We start from the raw sequence: 25111 nt of genomic DNA, 5'->3' as shown, positions 1-25111 counted from the left end.
TCAGAGGGACAAGTAGTGTGAAAGCCCTTTTTGTCCCGCTCCTGCTCACAGCTCTGCAGTGAACGGTGTCAACAGACTGGTTCACTGGGGCATCTGAGGCACGAGATGGCACGGACAACATGCTGCTCCTTATGGGAATAATAACTTCCAAAGATTGAATCAGAACTCATCTGTTGCAGATTTGTTGGTTTGGTTTTTTTTCCCCAGTACTCAATGCAGAAATTATCCACCTGATTAATATCTTCGCTTTCAGACATATATCTGGAGTTATGTCTGCAAGGACATGGCAGGGGTCTGGTGTTACTGTATCTATTATATATGCCTGCACACATGTATAGGTCATTTTGTGGCTACTGCAAAATTGAGTTTTCATTTTAAATTCTTCCTTTTCTTCCCTCCACCTTCTGTTACCCATCAGGTGACTTCTGCTATTTATCTTCATTATATAGCACTACCTCTGATGAGGCAAATTAATTCATTTTAATTCTTTGTCAAGAATTTCAGCCTGAGCGTTTTCAAGTGCAATTGCATTCTCTGGCAGCTCAAGCCAAATAAATGGTCGTGCCCGTGGAGTTATTCACATGAAAATGGAAGGTCTGTTCTTCATAGGAAACTCTTTTTGTGTGTTTGTGTGGAACAGGAAAGAGGCTATTCGTAGAAGTATTAAAAAAAAAAAAAAAGAAAAAGTGTTCTTAGTAGTGTTTGTGGAATTTTGATTTTTTTTTTTTAATCCCAGTCTTCTAATCTGTTCTTTTTGTTAGTGGAAGAAACCATGTTATCTGCGTATGACACAAAAAGTGGTAGAAAAGTCAGTTGTACAAAGTGATAGGGACTGCTTGAAGTGGACTTATTCAAAGTGTTTGTTTTAGTGAAGGCAAGTGAGTCTCGTAATTAGGAACAAAGAATGTAGATCATATTTTGAGACAAAAGACTACATTTAGGAAAGCAGGGACTATGAAAATGACTTCGTTTTCATGATAGGTCATATACTACCAGCTTTAAGTAGTGACCATATGATTTGGATTCACAGAAGAAAATAAGTAACGGTCCTTTAGCATCTAGCATTTTCCCTCAGAAGACAGTCCAATATGAATTCATTTTGGTATGTATGTGGCCCAGGTGGATACAACCAGATTCCTTTGAAGAGAGCAGTGTTATCTTGGTCTGCATCTCTACCTTATTCTGCATAAGGGTAAAGAAGGCGGAGAGGCTGATCCTGCACTCGGGTGTCGCTTGCTGCGGGAGAACGGGGTGCAACTCCAGTGATGGCGTTCCTTGTGCTTAGTTATTAAGCTAGTTTCAGGCTTGTAAGATTTATTATATCATGGATAGGTTCTGTTAGATAGGTTTATCCTTTTAAATAAGGATAGGTTTCTGTAGGCATGGTAATGTCAGCACAGGCATTCTTGTCTTAGCCAAGGCCAGGCATTGGCATGTTGTTTCATCTTTGTCTTTTTAAGACCTAGAAGTTTTTTGGAAGAGAAGCTGGAAAATTTCCTCTTGGAAAGATTTATGCAGACAGTGTTGGAGCCAAATAGGCTTTCAGGGAAGATTCTCATATAAGGCGGGCTTGTGCAACCACTGCCCATAATAAAAGGCATGCTTCTTGACACTTTACACTAGCTCACAGTCCACTTCCAGTTAGCAGAGCAAGACTTCCAGGAGCAATCATTTATGTAAAGTGCTACTTCTAGGACCAAACTAGCAAAACTTCTTTTTAATGGCACGAAGGTGGAAAATCTCTCATAATTTTCTGCCCTTCCCAAGCCATGATGTGCAATCTTATACTAACGCTTTTGTGTGTTGGAGTGGGGGGCCAGCAAAAGCAGCATCTTCTGGATAACAGAATCTCCTCCTTCCCCATTTTAACAGGCATTTTGTGTCTCCATCATCACAAGTACCAAGTACCTTACATGCTCTCCAAACAAGCACCAGGCAGCACGGCCTTGGTTTTAGCCACTATTATTCTGCAGAATATAACAAAATCTCTTCTGGGATGATGCTTCAGAGCATGATATTTTCTGCTTGGCTGATTCAGGTTTTCTTGGCATCCAGTTATCACAGTACACCAGTACAAATCCCGCAGTGCTTGTGTTTAGCTTTGCCACCTTGTGGTGTTTTATACCTCCAGACAGTCGATCCTACCTCTCCTTGGAAGGCACACAGGCCTTCCATCTGTTGGCAGATGTGCTTGTACAGGACCGATCTGGATGAAACGAAACATCTTGCTTCTTCTGTAACTAATTCAGTTTTAATCTAGCTGCCTTCCCCAGCCTGCCCTACCGCAGCACAGGGGAAGAGTCGCTCCAAGGTTGGTGATGGGCATGGAGGGTCGGTAGTCTCCGGTGGGGAGAAACATTCGTCTCTCTGCTTGTGGAACCCAGCACCTTCTCCTTGCCCTCACAAGCACAAGCCAAAGCTGACTTTTTGGCTCACCCACTTTTTGGATGTGGTTGCTGTGAAGACCATCAGACAGGGAGCCCAGAGGATTTGACCAGGATCCAACAGTGTTTGGTTCCACTCCTGTTTTCTTCCGTGGTTTTGGTCCCCCTAATTGCCCCCCTCTGCCCCCCCGACCTAAAACCCTTCCTAGTAGTGATTAACCACAACTACTAGTGCTGTGTTCAGAATAGCTACAGTCATTTAGCTTGTCATTATGAGGCTCAATCATTGAAGGAACACTGAACACTAGGGATGGGGCTTCTGTCAGCAACCTTCCTGTGAAGTGCCTGTGAATATTCATGAGAAATCAAAGCAAAGTTTGGCTTACTCAGGAGAACAACTGTGAAGATCTGGGGAGAGGTGTTTATTCCTACATAAAGTCTGCCCCAAGTTTGTCTCCAGACAGGCGTTATAAGCTGTCATATAGTTGTAGAATGTGATTTTTCTTTTTCTTCTGTGATAGACAGCCTATGCTTACAGGCCTCCTAGAAGATGAATAGAAATGAGAAGGCTTCATGTCAAAAGTCATTTACACCTCAAATGGCACTTTAGCAGTGTTCAGAGTGTCTGATACAGTATTGGGAGCCAGAATGGGATGTGAGAAGAGTATCCTAAAGAAATATCACAGCATATTGTCTTGTATATGGCACCCACTTGGCACTCCTAGAGCCCTGGCTGATTTTGCATTGCAGTTCTTGTATTTCTGGGAAGACTGGACAAATGCTGTTTCTGGGTTAGTGACCCTTCTTACTTTGTCCAAAGGTTTTTGTTTGTTTTGTGTTTTTTTTTAATAGTGTCAATATCTCATTCTTAAGTGCTCTAGACAGAGCCATCATTACATATACAACACTAGGATACTTTTCTCATGAATTTCATGTTTATTCAGCTTGAATTTCCCATCTTCTTTTACTGCGCAGTCACTCGGTCTCCTGAGGTCCTGCAGTTCTTCAAATCTGACCCTCCTCTTTACTATTCTGGAAACCTTATTTTCATTATTGGACTTTATCACCTTGTTATTCATGTCTTCTTCCAGGTGAGTTGTGAATGTGATCTCACACAGGTTCCAGCACAGACGACTGCTGTGGAACTTGGTGATGCTTAACGGGGAACCAGATTTGGCCCCCGTCTTAGGTAGTTACGTGGGTCCATCACTGTCATATGTGTAAGACTGTATCTTTCCTGAGTCTTCCCTCATGTCTTCCTGAATGTCTCTTGGGATTTTTATATGCTTCCATGTTTACTTTTTCTTTTAATTTCCATGTGCTTTTACCTATTCCCCTTCAGAGCAGTCACAAGTCCGGATCTTTAGTTGGATGTCCATACTCCATGGCCTGACATGGGAAATGTTTTCTTTGCATCATCTTTCCATCTGTCCATACATTCATTCCTTATTCTGGTGTACCTGGACTTACAGAACTTTTGATCCAGTATTTGATACAGCCTTGATGAGGTGCTTTCCTGGTGCAGTATGGACTTTTATTTAGTGCAGGAAACAATGCTATCTGATAATTGTCCTTTTATGTACAGTTTTTCTGCTCCCTGTAATGACAAGACTCCTTTGGAGACTCAGGCCTGTACAGAAACTTCCTTTTATCAGTATGCTCCTATCTTTAGCTCCTAGCTAGTCTTTTCTGATTATTGGTTATACATAGCCTTTTTGATAATCATCAGATTTACTGGAAGAATAAGGGTAGTTCACATCTTTTCATTCGGCCTTTCTGTTCCGACAAGCATGATCAGTTGGATATCATCCTTTGACCACGCTGGGTATTGCAAATCCATTATCTCTTTTTATGAATAGTATTCATATATTTGGGTGTGTATCTCAATGCTTGATGGTGTTAAGATATGAGCTGTATATCAGAGATCCTAAGAGGGCCTTGCATATATTAGGAGCTTCTAAATGTTAGCTGTGAAAGTTCTGTCTGCTTTTGGTGCATCTTTGGGATACAGTCCATTCAATTTGACTTGAGGATTGTGCTACCGGCTCAACTAGTGTCCCTGTAACATTGCATTGTGCTGTTTTGAGGCACAAGTTTCCATGGCAGATGCTCTGAATTGGTGGCATTTCCCTCCAAAGTTAGGTTACCTGTACTTAATCCTTTCTGACACAAGAGCTATTTATTAACTGCTTGTTAATTACCAAGAGTGGAATTTTCAGTCATTCAAAGATATAATACTACTATTTCTTCAAGCTTTGTTACTTATCCAGCTTCCACAATTTCATTGACATCAGTCAAACCCTCCTTCTGTTCTTACCATAGCTGGCATGATGTGTGTTTTCTTTTTATATGCTTTTCAGTAGTCATGCCCTGGACAGTTAATACTCAGACTGAGTACAGAAAATAAAATGTCTTACCTCAATGGCATTTCTTAGTGCAAATTTGTGATTGCTTCCGCCCCCTCTAAATTCCTAGGCTCTGCCTGGGACAGTCTCCTGAATGCTGTCTCTGCAAAGCCTAAGTCACTTCATGTCCTTATTGTCAGTGCTGCATTGTCAGATTCCCTTTTCCCCGATTTGTCAGCTTCCTAGCTGACCATTTTTGGACTTCCATCTTAATTAGCTTCATTATTGTCCTAACAGTGGGACATGACTGTATCTTTTGTGTGTCTTCCTTACATCCCAGCTCCTCCTTGATAGAAAAGCTCTTGCACCAGGGAGGCAATCCAAGAGCAAGCAGGCTATCTCCCACAGTAGCAAGCGATTTTGTAAATAAAAAATGGACACTTTGTCATAGTATCAGTAAACAGGTACATTTATCTTTAACAGGCATAATGCTGAGGGACTCTTCCTCTCTATTAAATTGAATTATTATACTGCCTGTAAAACAGTAACACTTGTATTTTGTTAACAAGGTTTTGAAGATTGAATGAAATAGTTGTGGGGGCTGTAAAAATCTAATGTGTAGATAACTAGGTTGCCTCAAATACAAAATGCACAGTTTTGTAGTGAATATTTTACAAATGCATTTATATTCCCAGGTACAAGAATAATGAAATGTCAGTTAAAAAAAAACAAACCACAAATAATTCTTTTCTGAAATGTGGAATTAAATAATATATGTTTTATGAGATTAGACACACATTTTCCCATAAGCCTTTGACATCCATATGTACCATGTTGGCTTCGTTTTGGTTTTTACCTGGTAGTCACTGGAACTGTTCTTTGTAATATGATTTTCACAAAAGCTGAACTTGTTCAGCTTCTGTAAATTCAGTGTGGACTTCAATAATGAGCAAATGTCCAGGGAGATGCAGACATTTGCATAGCACAGCCTTCTCCGAGATCAGGAAAGGTGCTCCCTCGTTCCTCCGATTCCAGTGCTGGTTGAGTACTTTCTTTGCTGTCTGCTGAAACCAGAAAGTCCTTTCTTTTTTGTAACGTGCTGCAAATGAAACAAGGACAGAATGGTGCTGCCTTTTACAACCAAAACTTGTATCCCCTTCTGATCCTATGCAGGATCTAAGCAACTGTCTAGCTACAGTAATTGTTAAAAGTCCTCTACTCTTTATGCTACAGCTTTCAGGCTCTTCAGATGTCCTTGATATTCACAGAAGCTTGCCTTCTGCCTTTCTTCTAAGGGAGGAGATGTATATAGGAGATATATAGGAGACATGTAGTTGTAACCTTCCCATTTCAGTAAAGTTGGTTATGAACTTGAGGCTTCAGGTGCACACTCTTAGAAACCGTCTTCAATGGCAATAAAATATCTGATTAATAATTTAGTATTAGATACCATCAACTAATTATATATGCATCAACTTTTTCATTTTCTACTGGTACTTTATTATTTTATTTATAAATTTCACATTTTTTATGATATAGCTAGTGGTTTTCTTCCTAAAAGTGGAGATATTTCTTTGTAAATTCATGTCACATACAATGCTAATCAAGTTTGCTTCAATTAGACTAATTGACAGCAAATTTGTCACTTACTTCCAGATATTAATTTATTAATGCAAATACTTCATTCAGACTTCATCCAAAAAAACTCACTAGAGTCAACTGAAGAAGTCAAGAAACCTTTCTTTTTACATAATGTACTTCAGATCATGTCATTAAAATTAGTTCTTCTGCCTCCTAAAGACTTTCTCTGAGACACAGATCATAGAAGGCAAGTTGCACCAACATTGCAATAAAATTAAAAAAGAATAGTCTGTGGCTTCCTCAAAACTACTTTTGTCTTTATAGGAAAGAAGGGGACATAAGAAAATCTATAAACCCAAAATACTCTTTTTTTACATCCAACATCATAACTGGTATCATATTTTGATACTAAAATATGGTACCCGTTATGAAGCACTTGATCAATTACAGACCAAAGTCCGTCGTCTCAGGTAGAGATTTATCCAGTAGCTAAAATCATAAGGAAACACTATGTTTTCAGCAAAGAGCCTGAGAAGTTTTAGGAATGCACTGTGCTGTATCTGCTATATACAGAACTGAGTCTACAGGACATCAGTGAAGTGACCGGTAGTGAATTGGCACAACCCCTGTTAGTTAGGGACTTAATCACATGTACTATGACTTTGCCCTTCTATATCAGATGCGTAGTAATAGAAAAACTCTGCCTGCTATATGTTTTTGGGGAAGCAGCAGGAAGAAAAAAAATCTTTTTACATATCTTATGCAATGAAGAGAGTATTAGAATAAAACCACAAGTATTACGAGTTGTGATCTAGCTGGTGGCCTCTACTAATTGTTGTGTTTTGCAGCTCATATTTTGATCTAATGCTTTGTATTGCTACAGGGAAAAGGGTAAGTAAAGATCATGCTTTTCATAAATGAATAAGAAATTGCATTAATCCAAGTAAAGCTGAAATCAGAAGCTATGTATCTGATAAAATAAAAAACAGTTGCAGCATCTTTGTCACTGCTTTTTCAGAAATTATATAAGCTGTATGACTTTGGGCTCTGGGCTAGTCTGCTTTCGGTACTCACTATAGCCTGGGTGTTTCTGTGCTGAACTGTAGTCTATGACGGAGACACGCCAAAGAGTTTGTATGGGTCAGAACAAAATAACGGGCTTGCTCTTTACTTAGTACTTTATCAGGAGCTCTTACAGAAAGTGGAATTGCATGTTTGCAAAAGTTGATAAAACTGTGATTATTATTTACACTGTGGTGGACATGGCGAATTAAAACCACCGTCTGATTTGGGGGTTTAATATATGATTTCTTTTTTCAGTTTTTAACTTCTTTGAATGGCAGAAGCAATGACTAGCACAAAAATATTCTCTCCAGTTCATAGAAATATTTTTGTCTTCTCAATCCACAAAACTAACTTTGTGGGTTTCTACTTAATATGCAAGAAATTTGATTTAAAACTTTCTTTTGACTTCAGCTTTGGAGTAGAACCTGAAATGCTGAAAACCTTATGGATCCTGTCAGTTTTATGAAATAAATAAAATGGACGAACAAATCCTATCCTTCTCACTATTTGTCAGTTAGGTTGAATAAAATAAAATCTTGGGTTGGCTTTACAATTTTTAATGGTGGTTTTAGTGAAGCACTTATTCTGAAATTGAAAAATTACATGTAACGAATCTTTTAAGTGGAGTAAATCACTTTTGCTAAAGCCAGGCTTAAGCTTTATAAATTTCTTAGTTTTGGAAAAAAGCGTTTTGGTCATTGTAAGTAATTAAATGAGAAGAAAAGGACAGAATATGCAAAAGGGTTTGTCTGTTTGCGCAAAGCTGAAGCCCTGCATTTTATCAACATGTCACAGAACAGCTGCAGTTTGATGTGTTGGGTTAGGCATTCACCATGACAGTTCTCGGGCTGATGATAAAGTTTGGATAGTCTTTGCATGTGTAATTGCGTAAAATCTCTGTCACACTTTATAAGCAAAAATAATAAGCTGATTGAGGAGTGTGTGGGGATACTTGCCACAACTTGCATTTCCAGAGACTCGCTCTTTTTGGCATTTTTTGGACTTGCTTGCATGTCATATGTTGCTATTTTACTTTATATGATTCCATCTTTTAATATGGGGGAGTATTTTTATATTTACCTATAAGGAGATAAGTATAATGTGTTTAAAAAGATCAATGCTGTTTCTCTTCTAGTTATGAATATACTGAAAACATGTATTTTCATTTTAAAACTCTTTGGAGGATATAGTGATTAGTTATTGAGTCATTCAACTGGTTGCAAAATTCAGATTTGTTTTAAATAGTCGTAACCACTGCATTCCCTTCAGAAACGAAGCCATTGGGAAAAGGTGACTCAAGTAAGATGAAGTAGTGGAAGAACATATTTTATAACAGTCTGTGAATGCACTGTAATCCACGTTCTGTATCTTCCAAAATAGTTGGTCACAGTTTGAGTTTTTGGCATTTTTCCTTTTGCAAACATATACTTGGACAAACAATTATTCTTTCATAAAGTAGACTGAGCAAAAAAATATTTGAAGATAGCTGCTCCGAAAAGAATTGCAATACACTTCTGCATGAACTCTCAAATTGTCTGGAGAGCCTCGTGCAAGGCAGAGCCGACTGCTGGCGGGAAGGATGCTGGGTAAGGTGAAGGCGGACCCTGGGCAGCAGCCGGTGCCGTGCTCCTGCTCCGCTCTTCAACACAGAGAGCATTAACACCGTGCATCTTGCTGCCTGTGGGATCACTCACCGCACAAGTAATTTAACATTAGGGTGGGCAAAAAATATTACTACAAGGAAGACAAGAGCATACGTTGCAGAGGGGACCTGGAGGAGGGATGCAATGCATATTTATGTCTCTCCTCTGTATTTCTTTGCAAGTGTTGGGACAAATTCTTTTTACTGTTTACATGAAAGGAGGAGTGATTTAGGAAGAAAGGCAATATGCTGGTAGTCAGGAGACCACTGTTTTTCCCGAGACTTACAGGATGACATTTAGCAAGTAATCTTGTCTTTTCCCCTCTAAACGTAAAATGAGAATAACAGTATTTCCATATGGCATAGGGATGCTGTGAGGTTTAAAAACTAAAATGCTAAAATGATAGGGGATACACAAGGTAGAAGGAGTTAGCACAAAGTACACAAGACTTCTGTAGTTGAGAAGAGGTGGGATTATGGCCTCATATCTTTCTAAAGTGGCTAGTTTTGGAAAGGGCTGGAAGCTTTCTGAAAGCAAAGTTCAGGTTCTGCAAATATAAGAGCAATGAGTTTGAGCCATATTACTGGAAGCAACAGCTGAGTGGTTTATGAGACTTTTTAATGGAACCTGTAGTGGTACTCCATTTTAAAATAATGCTGAGGTAGACCAATACTTGGATCCCACCACTATAGTGATGATGCTAGAAATAAATAAGCAAAAAAAAACCAGTGTCCTGATGCCTGGTTGAAAATGGATAGAAAAATAATTAATGCATAACTCTAAACCCATGTTTTATTTTTATTTCTTGCATTACTGGAAATAAGTTAGCAAGAAAAAATAACTTTTTTTTTTTTTTAAGCGCATCAACGATGCCTGTATTTTAAGTCTGGGCAGTTGTCTGCTTTGTTGGTCAGGTCACTTATAATAAATAACAGTCTTCTCCTCAAAGGTTACTGTTTTGATATTGAAAAGATGTAATTAATGGATGAAAAAAAGAAGAGGACAGATAGGAAGAAAGGGAGGATAAGGCGATGATTACTTGAGTGTGCATTTGTTATAGTCAGTTGGCAGTTCATAGACATGAAGGGTTTTATTTGTTTGTTTTGCTCAAACTATAATATGAGGCAAGTGACATTAGTGGGTGCTGCACAGTGTTTTGAGTGTTTTGCAGAAGTACAGGCGTGCTGATGGCATCAGGTGGTGACAGTGATTCCTCTGTTAGAGGGAGGGAAAAAGATGAAGAAAACAGCTTAATGTCCTTTAATATAAGAAGCAATTTCTTTTTCTTTCCTTAGCAACCCTAAAAAAAGAGGCTATCTCGTCTAGTAAGGTACACGATATGGTTTTGTTTCAGAGATATTATGTGGAACAATGAGGTATATATTTGCTAACTGTGTAGGTTATATTTTTTATAACTAAAGATATTTTAAAATTTTCTAGTATTCTCTAAGTTGTAATTTTCCAGCTGGATTTAAATTAGACTCCGTATGCAGATTTTAATTATATTATAAACAAGTTCTGTAATAAAATCTATTTTAGCAAACAATTTTTTTGTAAAGTGTAATGTATTCTCCTTTTCCCCTAATATGTTTGAGATGAAGATAAAGACTTTTGTGCCCAATATGAATACATCTATAGATCAGAATGAAATACTCCATGGTCAGTATTACCTTCTGATTAAAATTGAATGTAATAATGCCCTTTGGGGAAAAGAAACAGATTGATTTATAGCACTAGATCATGTCACGTACTGCATATTCATATTGTCTAGACCATATATTGCTAATAGCATCTATAGTGGGCTCAAAATAAAATTATCCTACAACGTTATGACCTGCATTTTACCTGCAAGAAACTACAGCATGCTCCAGATCCTGTGAACCAGTGTTGTCTGACCAATGTTACCTTCTACAAAAAATGTGCAATATGAGTTTCCTTTGTTCCCTATGTCTTTCTTTAAGAGCTGATGAAGATAATTTACTTCTACATTATCCCCCCCAAAAGCATTCCTTAAAGCACCATTGCCTGCCTTTGGTATTGTTCTGTAACTGTTCAAACTTTCTCTGGAAGTCATCTTCCTTAAATACTTTGTGTTGCAAAAGTAACTCCATATTTTATTGGCGTATCTTTAAAATTGTAATAATCTACTGCTTAGTGTCTTTATGGGAAAATGTTTAAGTGACCTTGTTTTTGTGTGACGATGGTTTATGAAGTTCATAATACGTGCGGCAGGCAGTCCTAGGAAGGTGGAAGGTTGTAGACTTTTGCCTTTGACGGAAGGTGGTTAAACGAGGCAAGTGTTACAGCCTAATGTAGCCACGTCGTTTTCCCCACAGTAGTTCTCTTAGTCCACATGCTTGATGGGATGCCTATTGCAGCTGAAATATGCTTTAATTTTCACCGTGGATAACTTAACTGCTTTGAAGGAAATAACTGGGTTTGATTTACAGTCTCAGCAGATTTATAAGGAGCTTTTGAATGTGCAGTTAAAAAAAAAAAGAGTCTGTTATAGCTATGTACCTCTATAAATCTGTCTTTATTGTTCAGCATGTATGCAGGCTACTGGGACCCCACCACAAGTTTACAACCACTGGGCAATGTGTTTGAAACTCAGTAATGCAGAAATTAGAAGCATTACGGTTTTTGACTATTCTTACTTGTTTCTGACAGGAGATTGATGTCAGAAAATTCACTTCTAAAAAATCAAAATACTCAGGTTTAAAAGATAGGGCCATTCATAAGGCCCGTATTTCATTGTTTCACACTTTTTCCTTGCTTGTTTAATCTGTTGGCAACACAGCCAACCCTGTGACTCAAGACCCAGTAACAGAAGGTTTCACTCATTTTACTCATTCCGGAAACTTGATGCATTGTGTGGTACAATCATTCTATAACATGAGTAAAAGAAGAAATATGTTGTTAAAAAATGTAGGACCAGATTTTGCTACCCTGCTTTAAAATTCCTGGCAAAGGCACAGACCCAAGCATGCCTGGGGTCCGCCATCATCACATTTCCTCTGAATGTAAACAGAGGGATTTGTTAGAAGTGGAAGATGTGATTTTTTTGTTGTTATTGTTCTGTAGATCCCTGGGTTCCCAATGGGAGGAAGAAGTTTATTGTTAAACCTGCATTTCTCTCTCAGTACCTACTCAATGTTCAACCTCAGCCAACGTACTATAGCATGTCTGTCTTAATAATACTCTATTGCCGGACTTCCGTCTGTAGTAACATGCCTCATAGCGGCCTAAGAAACTAAGCCATAAAAAACCTGAAAATGTCTAGCTTCTGTAGAAATAGAAGTGTACAATAGGACTATGGCAAGGCAAGATGTAGGTAGAACAGGGCCACCGGGTGGGCTAATATTATATTTTGAGCTGAGCAGCAAACTTACATAGCTATCTGCTGTACTGCTTTAGAGGCCCCAAAACTGGCTTGTATGACCATATCTTATCTCACATATTAATTCATAGATGTGAGGACTGACAGGGATCTTGTAGGCCAGGCTGTGTCATGGTCTTCATGGAGTCCTTTGAAAGGTATGGAACTGCTAATTTTAGAAACTCCTAAATTGTGTGAAGTTTCAGGTGTTGGATCTTATCTTCTTGATAAGTGGGTTCCATCCAGTAGAAGGATAAAAGTCTGATTTTGAACAGAAAGAGGAATGCCCATATGGAGTAAGTGCCTAAACATGTTCTCGTCTGTACCTAGTTGGAAGCTGAACGATTGAATCTCTGAGTGACTGGATAGACTACGTCTCTGAGAGACTAGGTGTCTTCATGTGCTATCGGAATGCTTTCACTAAGTATTCATAATATTTAGATTAGGCTCATATTTTTGACAACTCTTCAGCTTGGGGAAACTGCTATTGTCTAAATGTTCACATTTATAGGTTTTTAAAGTGGTATCTTCTAATATCCTGTAGGGTTGGAAGAATATGAACTGTATTTTCAACAGTAACTCAATTTATTGAAATTTAAATTATGTTACTCAGCAAACAAGAGGGAAAGCTTTCTTTTCTTTTGAGGAACTTGAAGTCTGGATGCTTTAGAGTGCTTATTTAAATTTAGTATGGTTTAGGTTTTGCATTATACTCTTTACAAACCGCATCTGAGAAGGCTGATTTAATTCAAAGGAATTAAATATTTGAGGATGAGTCATTTGGAAAAGATAGATGGATATTTTTCATTTGATTTTTCATTTTTAAACATATGCAATAATCACTCGGGACATGGCTGTTAAAAGTTTAGACACCAGTGTGTCTAACTTATTGAATGGTGACATTTTTAATAAAAATCATATTTCGTAAATGGCATTGCAGACATAATTACGGGAAATTGCTGTCAGTAGAAGGGGCACAGAAAAATCTATGCCAGCTTAACTTTCCCAAGCACAGTGTCAGTATAAGGTTATCTGGGCTGCTAATTAGGAACATTACTCTCAGAAGAGAGGCACAGCAAAGGCAGTGCTTCTGCAAGATTTCACAGCCTGTCATTTAAGCGTGTTTAGCTACTATTTACCTGGTCTCACCACTACTGCCTATTTTAGAAAAAGAAAGGCTTGCTACTGTTTGTCTTGTTCAAAACTTGTCTTTTTACTCAGGTGCAGGCAAAAAGCCTATCCCCAAGCTGCTTGCTCTTCTTCTTTGGAATAAAATGCGTTGGTTTCTTTGCAAATACTTAATTTTATCTCTTTTTTTCTAAATAGGTAGTAAATTAAACTAAACAGGTCTGTCCATGCCTGGCACTTTTATCATTTACCTATCTTACACAATTCACAAAGCCTCACCTGCTAAAATCTCAGCTTTCAGTCAAAAAATTAAAGCAGCTTTCTATTAGTGGAGAAGTAAAATACATATATGTGGAAAAAATACAGCCTGAAGATTGAGAAAACATAGGGAAAAGCAAAATGTCTCAAATATGTTGTCCCATTTTTACTTATTTTTCATGTTATCTCATTTTTTGTGGTTTTGGCTTCCAGATTAATCTTTTTTGTTTAACCTTTGTTTCTGTCTTTTTTTAGCAGGAAGCAGGAGATGCTTCCTTAGTCAAAATACAGTGAAGCAAACTCTTATTTACTCCAGTCTGGTTTATGAAAGCGAGCCCCAGAGGCAAACAGGTTGTAGAGTAAGCGGGTGTGAACATGCCTAGGAGATCTGCAGATCTGTTGTCCTGGCCTTTGGGGAAAGAGGGACCAGAAGGTGACTCCTCCTGGCACGAGGCACTTGAGCAGTACCACCCTTGCACTCCTATATTGCATGACCGTTAGGGACTATACTGACATCTTCCATGTGTTAGGATGCTCATTACAGAAATGTTAAGCTCCTGAAAGTTTTATTACAGCGATCCTCTCTTGCTTCTCCGAAGCGTTTATTCCCCTAGCATATGGCCAACCGTCCAAACAACTGTTGCACAATCCTCAGAACTACCCTGCTCGTATAATAGAATAAATTAAACAAGTGACTCTTAGCAGACCTGACTACCTGTGACAACGCTCAGCTGCTCTCCGCAAAGTGGAAAGATTTCCATAAAATAAACATTTGATGTTTCGGTGCAGTAGGAGTAGCAAACACTTCCCTCCCCGCAACTGCGGTTTCGAGGCTGCAGTCAAGGGGAGTCAGGGTACCTGCCCACCCATGCTCTGTTACTGAAGATACAACCACCACTTTTTAAACCACTTCCTCTTCTCTCATCTCCCCCCAGGCAAGCCCAGAATACTTTCTGTGTGGAAGTCTGGATGTTATGTTCCTTCAGCAGAGATGTATATGGCTTATGGAAGAAAAATTAGTATCTTTTTTTTTTTAGCTTTTTGGGTAAATCAAAATAATTCTTCCTTTAAGATCGACTTTTGCAAAAGAAAAAAAAAATTTTGTGACAAAAATACAGATTACTTTTAAGCATTTTCAAATATATACATTAATTTTGGGAAAATGCAAGCAAGAAATCAATACTGAATTGCTATATATATATATATTTAAAAAAAGGTCCAAAACCATGCCCAAAGACAAAGAATGAATCACGGTTCTAATTTCCCATAGTAACTGTCAATGAAATTGTTGCATCTTGAGTCTTGAGTAGATTTCCAAGTTCCTTTAGGCAGTCCTCATTGCAGTCATGTTCAGAGCAAGGAAAATGTTAAGTATATAAGGCAGTACAAGTTAAGTTCTTTCCCTTAAAATAGAGAGAGGTTGTCGCTCTCTTTCATTATTAACCAGAAGCATATGGAGAGTGCACTGAGGATTTTTAATTTAAAGTCTATTTCATCCAAAACCATTCCCCAGTCCACTCAGAAGTTTCTAAAAAAGACTCCATCTACTATGAGTTCCACCGAGTAGTTTGCTCAGATAATTTCTCACATTAAAAAAAAAGGATGCCTGTATTGAAGTGTATCAGTGGAGAAAGCTTACTAATTTTTCTGTTTCTAGTCTTTCTTCAACATCTGGAAAAAATGGAATCTGTTGACATAATATTGATTTTAATAGGCAGTACATGTGCTGAATCCTCCTTTACAACAGTAGTTGTAATACAAGAATATGGCGCTGCTTTTCCCTCTCTTCTGTTAACTGAGGTCTTCTTGTGCAAGTCTTGATTTGAAATTGAAATAAATGTAGTAATGCATACGGTACAAGATATATGTTTGAAAATCAAAGTGAAAGAAGACAGTCATTCGGCGTGGCTCTGATTTTCATGAACTATATTTTGGCCATAAGACATATATTTCCAGTACCCTTTGAAGATTTAGCCACCCTCATATAAAATTGCTATTTTCTCTAAAGGTATAATAATATTTGTGTGTTTAAAAAAATAGACAAAGCCTACTTCTCGCCACACTTTTGCTAGTGCCCGTGGTTTACATAATGTCATCAACTAGAGTAGAATTTAGACTGTATGATTTCTCAGCTATCCTTTATGAAGTCCTTAAGAGGAAATCCTAGTTTTTGGAAAGCAATAAAGGACGGATGGTCACATTGGGCAGAAATGCTCCAAGGAAACTGTTATTAATATAGGAAAAACCCTCAAAAATATATACAAGATTGCTCAGAAAAAACATTTGTTTTCAGGGGGAGGCATTTATTTTTAGAGACTTCTGAAACTGTGTGAATGAAAGAAAAAAAGATTAATTACTTTAAAGATGTGAGTGGACTAGACATCTGTACATATTGGGTTTTAATATATGAATCCAGAAATAGGCATGAAATGAATTCAATAACTTCTTGAGTACAAGAAGTTACATATATTTCAAAAGTCCCTAGTGCAACCAAAACCTTATCTCTATGGTATACAGTGCATTCAACTTCTGCGATAGCTGGAGAGCCGTTCAAAGCAGCTTAATGCATAGCTGCTGGCGAAACCATAGAGATTAAAAGTTTGATTCATAAAAACGTTATCTGCTAGCTAAGTGGATTTTTCATGTAGAATATAATTTTATGGGGGAGTGGACTTGGACGATTCTTTATAAACTTATTCTCTTGTGAGAGACTGGATGTGTCCAATTCACCGCAAAGCACATGGTACAAAGAAGACAAAACCCAAACCAGATCAATGGTATCTGCAATACACGACGTGTTTGTAACTGTTAAATGCAAATGCTACTCTGCGTTGAATGTCCAGGTTAATTACTAGATTACAGTGATGTACTGCCCCAGAAGGTCTATTTTTGAGAGAATTGTTCATTGCATAGTGGGAGCTCTCTCCTCCATTTCATGCAGTAGACTTCCGAAGAAAAATGTGAATTAATGTGCCTCTTTTTCTGGAAACGATGTGATGAAGTCTTTAAGCATAGCATGCTTTGCAATGAACAGCTTTACAAGGAATGCAGCTGTGATGAGCCAAGGTCTCTCATATAGCCTGTGCTGCTGGTACCTCCATGCCCTTCCCAAAGACAACCTGCTGGGGAAGGGAAATCGGGTAAATTGGTGTTAAGAGCTGCCAATACTTTTTGAAGCCTTTGCACGAAGGTTATGGGGTAAAACTGCTCCTGCATGCCTCACTTTTCCTGGATTGCTGAGCAACCTCAGTTTTAACTGTTTGATGCAAATGGTTCTCTCTAATATGACCTTCAATTAATTATCCTTGTTTTCCATATAAAAAACCTGTTTAGTGCTATTTCTTGTGGTATGTTAAAGAATAACTAAGGAAAAAATACAGCCAACATTTTATAAATATGAGTATAGTTGTGTTAACAGATCTAATAATCTGTGTGTGCCATGCCTTTTGGGTATATAACGCATATATGTAAAAATAGGTACTTTTTTGTGTGGTTTTTTGTGTGACATAATGTCATCAACTAGAGTAGAATTTAGACTGTATGATTTCAGTAGAAGAAAACAGTACCCTCCTCCAGCGGGCTGCTACTTAAGCTTGTTCCTTTTCGTCCACTTCCCAATGTATAGCAATCTTCCAGAGCTCTCATTGCAGGAATTTAATGACTAGTTTTATTTCTACAAATATTTAAAATTGAATCCCTTTTTTAACTTTCACTCTTTACAAATAATGTTTTCAGAATTGCTTCTATTACATGGAAGCCTGTGTTCAATTTTCAAAAGTCTCACTGAATCTGTGAGCCATAAACTTTAATTCCATGAATCCAACTTCTGGAAATAGAAAGCAGACACATTGAAAATGTTCAACTATTGCCAGTTTCCATAGGGACAGAGTTTTTCTGATATTTTTAAAAGCATGTCCTCTATTTTGTTTGGACGAGGCAAAAAAAACGCTTTTGCTCCCTATTGTCTAAAATATATTAGTGCTCGCGTATGCCTCATAGTGCACCTGACATTGGCCCCCTCTGGAGGTTGGATACTGGACTAAATGGAGCATTTCTTTATTCTGGCTCAGCATATCTTTGTAATAGGAGCTATCAGAAGGGAAGAGGCATAATATACGCTTTAAATTAAAAGGAAAATGAATAGCGGAAGGAGAGAAATCTGAGATAGAAGAGACAGCAGTGAACTGTGTAATGGGATGGCTGAGATGGGATACAGCTGGAAGCTATTCCTGATATTTTATTGAGTAAATCTTGTTTATGTTACCTGCACTTTGAAGGACAACATGAGTCTTCACATCTATTTTAAGTATTTATCAAATGCATGACTCATAAGCCCTCACTTATTGCCAAAAACTTGATGACTACAATTTCTTTCTGAATAAAGTTTACTTTATAATCTCCAATGCAGCTTGTATGTGATGGTAGCAACAGGTTCTTCTTGGAGTGGGGGAAAAAACCCTAAAAATTCAACTTGTGAAGGATGATAGAAATAGAGAAAACTGAAAATAACAACAACAAAAAAAAAGCTGCTGTGTGAAATGATATTTTATTACCTCTGGCTTCTGTCATCATGAAAAAATTGCAACTTACATTAGCAGTGTTTTGAAACCATTTTAATATAATGAATATACACTTTTAAAATAAAAAAATCATTAATATTTAACATCATTGAAAATATTTAACAGGAAATATTGTTACTAAGTTCTTCATTTAAGAATAACTAATTCAATCTGACAGGGTGGTATCAATAGAGTACTGTCAACAAGAAGAAGAAATAAAGAAATCTTTTACATTTTTTGCGCTTCTTTATACTTTTGCTTACTGTAACAGTAAGACTATGTAGGGACAGGTAGATGGACTTATAAGAAAAATGCAGGATTTAGAAGACATTTACAAAAAGTGGTTCCAGGATCCCACAAGAAAAAGAACTGACTGTTTTAAAACACTTGTGTTAGGCAGTTGTGAAGCTACCCTAGTGTCCCGAGAAGGAAAACTCCCAGCATCATTGTTAAGAAACTTCCCTATATAAGTATCGCGCAGACAGTTACTTTGATGCTACTTATTGTGGCAGTTGAATCAGAAATCTGGCAGCATCCAGATTTCTCAGAACTACAAAAAAAAAGTAATTGAAATGAAAATGAATGCATGCACACGCATGTCTGCTATTACATACGGTGGTTTTAGACATGCATATCTACACACAGTTTTTTTTTAATTTCTGTGAAGTATTTATTATCTGGTTTTAGTCCCCTTTAAACATAACTAATAAACTCTTACAAGCTTTATCAGTGTAGCATCCCCACGCTGTAACAGACATCCTAGAACACTAACTTCAGAGGCTGCCTTCCCACTGCGATCTGCTACCATCAGCGTTTCGGACCCCTGTTTCACAGGTGCACCACCATTCAGCGGTGTTGCTTCTGAATATACCACAAAAAAAATCACGATGACAAAATTTAAAATATTTAAGAGAACTACAAACAAATGTGTATCTTTCATGCTCTTGAAGTTGCAATCAGACTTTTGTACTTAAAAAGGAAAAATTCTCTCCAACCAATGTGTATTGAGAATTGGATTCCTTATTATATACCATATAATACACGTAAAAACAGCTTGAGCTCTTTAACTGAGTAGAGCATCTGCTGGGTGAAACAGCTAGCAGTGCAGTTATTTGTATTACAATTGCACTTCTGAGCTTTTTTTCCTTTCTTTTTTTTTGGCAGATATACAGCAAATAGCAATCGACTGGATCACTGGAAATTTTTACTTTGTGGATCACGTCAGTGACAGGATTTTCGTTTGCAACCAGAATGGATCAGTGTGCATTACCCTCATCGAGCTGGATCTTAATAACCCTAAGGCCATAGCTGTTGATCCAACATCAGGGTAAGATTATTTATCTGCATTAGGATTTATTTTATATGAGTATGTGGAAAAGGAACTTTTGAGGGGTTTATATACTGTATTCCCTCAGTTGCAGGAATATTGGAAATGGCTTTACCAAGTTTAATTACATAAAAAAGTGGAAGAATTTTTACTCCGCCTTAGAGGGTCAGCTATAATGGTAAAATTACATTGTATTTGCTTTATCTCTTCCATAGATACATTCAGTGTCACTTTTAAGCCTTGCTTAAAATACGGGGTGCTTAAAGTCTTCCGTTCTATAAGAGCCACCAGCTGGGAAAAGTTTTCAAGGGAATGATGAAGTAAAAGCATAACTAAATAGGAATAGGAATAGGATCAAGTTAATTTAAAAACTAAATTTCGGTGAGGGTTTTAGAACAGGGATTTTGTCTTGCTTTTATTAGTCTGTAAGTAGTAGCCTGGTGGAATATGTCTTAAACTGCCATAAGCCCCTTCTCAATAAATACAAAAATATTTACTGTAGAACAGCTTGTCATCCATATGTGGACTTTTGTCACTCTTTATTTAAAGCCTGGTTGAATATTAAGATGCATTATCACAATGACTTTAATTCTGACAAGAACAGCTTGCATGTAAAGTTTACGAAGAAGTTTTAGAATGTAATTCTTGAATATAGCTGTATTTCTATCTGCAGCAGATGGTAAGCTTGACTTGATCTGACTGCAGAGTTGTTTTAAAAGAAAAATAAAAACTCATGTATAAATTGATATTCTGCGAGTTCTGATCTGAAAGAACTTGAAGCTTTCAAATTTGCCAACAGCAGCCTTTTTTCTATACGTTTGCTTGTATATCCTTTGCTGGATTTACTAGATGAGTCCAAAGCTTGTCATTAGCTAATCTTATCTGTCAGGGATGTAAGAACTGTATCCAGCCCTTTGATTCTGTGAGGAGGGGTGTAATGGAAAAAAGAGAGGCTGTTTTTCCTTTGTTTGTTATCTGCCAGCTACAAACCATTCTTATTCAGATAGGTGCCTTTTTCAGTGCCATATACGAGAGTAATAGTGTCTATTGTAGTGTAGATGTAAGTGCTGGCTTGTAGGAAAACCAGAAGTCATTATGATATTTCACAGTGTGATTCTTCATATAGCAATACCAATTTATTTCATGATGGGTGGAAAATTCTCTTAGAATACGTTTTGCATTTCAGGAGTTACTTCTTTACTGTTTTTATTGGCAGTTTTATTAATTATCTGACATACGTTGTCCTGTTAATTGGATATCTAACATATGTTTTAACTGAAAAGCTCCAACTTATATATTGGTTCTGCTTGTTTGTGACTGGGTTTTGGTACAGAATGCAAACAGATAATCCAAAAGCATTCTGGCTACTTAAAAATGTTTTGTTCCTTTTATTTTTTTTGGTCTTTCTTGCTTTCTTTTTACTCTTTCATGCTGATAGCAGTTGAGACATATTTCTGTGTTGAAGTATTAGTATGATATTGCTGTCTAGGTAACTTGATGGTTTGATTTTATTTAAAGAATCACAAAAACATCCATACTAAAAAGATGTTGCAAGTTGAACACTGAATGAGCGAGTTGCATAAAAGTGTGTGTGCAATAGCTTCTTAAGGTAGTTATGTTTGTACACTGTAAGCATATGATTATAAATCACATTTTTGGGGTTTGTTTTGGTATTTAAATATGAACCCCAGGCTGTTCTGGGAGGTTTTATCTCCTATAAGAATTACAAATTAAGGTATTAAATGTAATTGCATTATAAAGTATTTGCTCCTGTAACATGTATTGCTGTCATAATATGTTCATTGGCGCCAGTGTTCTTCTACAAGCTGAAGGTACACTCTCAGAGAGAAAACCATTTCCTACGCTAAGGAATTCAGAGCTTGATCACAAGCCTTTATGTCTGTGATAAACTTCCTGTAGTAGTACAGGGTCAAGCCCTGCTATTCTTACATGTTCACATCTGTGCTGTTATGCATTTAGCTGTTTCGTGAACCAGAAATCCTGCATTTATCAATAGAAGAACTAAGGCACCAGTGGAAAATTTCTTCATTCCAAATGGTTCCCCTCGTTGCACTCAAGAATGTATTTTGTGTGATTAATTTTACATCTCTGTGCCTGCGAGTTTTGTTAGATGTTCAGTGGTGATGGCTTTATATATACTTCCGTGAGCTTACAATGGAACTTGAGCTACTAAGCTTATTTCATACCATAAAATGAATGAAAGAACTTATTTTATTTTTCTAAAACTGAACTTTAAATTGAGAGAAGAAAGATTCTGCTATTCAAAAACCTCTTGAACAAGCATGTTTGTTATGTTTCTAAGCTAAGCTTGTTACTTTGGTTTAGGATTTCAGCATTTTTATCAATCTGAACTGTGTTTCATTTTTTGGTTATTCCAGACTATGCCTAATGGAAGCCCACTTAAAAAATTCAGGGAAAAAAATCAAACCCCCTCCCCCCCAAACAACTAATTAATAATTTACCTAGTTAGAGGTTTTGCAGTACTGATACTCATCTGCTGCGTCAACTAATTTTCACTTAAGAGTAGCACAGTGTAAGTATCGGACCTGTGTTAGGGAGGCCATTACCAGAGGGAACGGCTGTGTCTCTGCTGATCGCTGTGAGTATTTCAGAGTCCAGACCTGTCAGTGAAGCGTATATTGAAGAACCCGCTAGGACAATGCTAGTAGGAAATAAAGTGGCAATCAGAAACAGAGAGGGAGAATAAATTGTTTTGCAATAATATATTCTCTATCAAATGTCTTTGAAGAAAGATGTTTGGCTCCTTATGTCTGCAGTTCATAGTTTTGACAAATTTTAATATGGGACTTCTTTTCTTCAGTGGTCAAGAAACAGAAGCTGTTACTCCTACTGGTCCTTGAAATTGGTGTAAAATTGATGATGGTGCTGAGGACTGTCACATGAAACAAATGTGAGCTGAGTTAGAATGATTTTATCTCCAGCTAAGGTCTTCAGTGGAGGTCTGCTGTACTCGTGGGGAATGACTTCTTTTTAAAGGATTCCAGCTAGTGTGGCAATCAGCTTGCATATTCATGAGACTTTGATCACTGTACATATATGATAGGGAAGGTGATACATTTAAAACTCACAAGAGGATAGATCAGCCTTCGGTTCTTTCCCAGCTCTGCCACCCACCAGTTAAATGCCTATAGACAAGGCTTTTTTTTTTTTTTAATGTCTCAGTATCTCCTTCTATTTAATAGGGAGCGTAAAATGCATGTTGTTTAAGTTTTCTGATATTTGGATGCATTCATGAACATTAGGAATTAATACTGTAGAATGCATTGCTAACTGTGTACATCTGCATATTTATACTGTAAATTACCTCCCGTGTTCAAGGTAAATTGTTGCCTTCCACTGCACCACAATGGCAGCGGAGAATGCATAGCAACATTTTACAAAGGAAAAATGCATTGGAGTAGGGACATACTGCAGTTCCCTCCCACCATGAGCACTTGAAGTGTTCAGTCCTGATTGTACTGCTTGGACATCTACCATACACGGAGTAATATAAATATCAGTGTTGTAATTTCTCCTCGGACCCATTTTCTGGTTTCTTTGGGAATGCCAGGAAATAGGGAAAGGCAGGAATAGCAGATAGGGCTCAGGGCTACTTCTGGTTCCAGTAATGTGTGACTTGTAATGATGGCTCTGATGCTGTTTGGGATGCCGAGCATAATTTTCTACTATATTTCATAGGCGTATGGAAAATGATGAATTTTAAGGAGAACGTTTGAAATGCGGAGGGTATTGATCTAGCACCCACTTACAAAACTGTTCCAAATATAAGGAGATGTGTGGAGAAAGGGTGCGTAGGGTGAGATTACAAAGAGGATGTGCAGAGCAAAGCTGGCGTGTGGGAAGATACGCAGGGCAGAGTGTAGAGAAGTGCTGGGAGTGAGGAAACGGGTTAGACGTCTCCTGCATGAATCACTATAAAGGCAAGGCATACTGGAGGGGGAGAGGAGGAGGAGGGAGAGAAGAGTTGGAGAGGATGCCCAATTACAGGCTGAAGTCATTGAAACTTGTAACTACCATTTAAAAGTTGTATTAGTAACAATAGGGAGAAAAGACTTACTGCTAAAGAGATTTGTAAAAGGAGCAAGCTCACGCTTTAATACTGCAACAGTGTGTGTCATGTAAATATTTTAATAAATCTTTTAATCGGCTTTTCCTTCTGCTATGTTGTAGAAATAAAAAACCCCACAAGCTCTGCTTATTTCTTTCACACAACATTTGTAAATGCATACAGGAAGAGATTGTGATATGATGATGTTAGAAGAACAACATCTATTAATGCGTTATGGTGTTATGTACCATTTCTTCATAATAACATTACCAAGACATAAGTCAGGAAAAAAAAAAACAGCAACTGCACAACAGGAAAAAAAAATATTATTCTGTTGCATTTTAAGTCTGTAATAGGAATCAGTTGATACCTTTCTGATCCACAAAGGTGAACAAGGGAAACAAGGGAAGATTAATAGCTTAAGTTTTCCTCTTCCTCATCTCAGAAATTTGTTCTGAGGAAAAAATATAAAAATATTATTCCATTAACTTCCTCTTCAATTCTAAGGATTCTAAGCACAGATTTTTCTGTGCTAAAATCAAAGCTGCGGTATGAAAATAATAATAATAATAATAATAATAATTAATAATACATAATGATATTGTTGAAACACAGTAGGGAAATTGACCTCAGTCTAAAATTTCAGAAAATAGGAGAAAGCAAGGGGTAAGATGACATTTTAAAATGCAGCCTTCTGTATAAGGGGAGAGTCAAGCAGCATCTTTAAAATACCATATTTGAGAGAAGCTCTAGAAAAATCATCAGAAACAATTGTTTCTGCCTTTTAAAGTTTTTCTTTTTACTTGTAGATTTTTTCTACTTCTGAAATAATTCTGGTAGGCGTAAGAGGACGAAGTTGGAGGTTGGTCATATGTGAACCCTGTTATCATCCAGAGTGATTAGCTGCTTGTTGCGTATATTCTTACTCAAGCTGTGTATGATTATCCTTCTGGGATGTTTGCATTTGTCGGAAAGACTGAAATGTAATGTAAGGTCCACTGAGCAGTTCACACTAAAAAGACAAGGGAATGGGAAAGGTTTTACACAACATTGAACCAAAAGTTTTCCTTGCTAGAGCGCTATGCACAGGAGATAGTGCCTGGGGTATGGAAAAGCCATGCCAGAGGATGGAAAACAACCCTTAAGAGGTCAAAGAGATTTTCTTTTCTTTTTCTTTTTTTTTCCCCCGTGAAGATATAAATAGAATGAGTTTTGGGCTGGCAATTTGTTGTGGTTTAACCCCAACTGGCAGCTAAGCCCCCCCCAGCCACTCGCTCACTCCCCCCGAGTGGGATGGGGGAGAGAATCAGAAGAGTAAAAGTGAGAATACTCGTGGGTTGAGATAAAGACAG

General features: G+C 37.5%; 1 protein-coding gene across 1 annotated transcript in view; it reads left to right on the top strand.

The window, feature by feature from the left end:
- Nucleotides 1-25111, top strand: part of LRP1B (low density lipoprotein receptor-related protein 1B) — a 614444-nt gene that overhangs the window by 225094 nt on the left and 364239 nt on the right. Inside the window, exon 7 of the mRNA XM_009319022.1 lies at nucleotides 19507-19669. Within this exon, the coding sequence (XP_009317297.1) occupies nucleotides 19507-19669 (163 nt within the window). The remainder of the gene's footprint in view (nucleotides 1-19506; nucleotides 19670-25111) is intronic.

The sequence above is a fragment of the Pygoscelis adeliae genome, unplaced genomic scaffold, assembly GCF_000699105.1.
Source record: "Pygoscelis adeliae isolate BGI_AS28 unplaced genomic scaffold, ASM69910v1 Scaffold222, whole genome shotgun sequence".
In the NCBI taxonomy this organism is placed as follows: Eukaryota; Metazoa; Chordata; class Aves; order Sphenisciformes; family Spheniscidae; genus Pygoscelis; species Pygoscelis adeliae.
The sequence above is the reverse complement of the archived record's forward strand: the minus strand, read 5'-3'. Positions and strand labels throughout refer to the sequence as shown.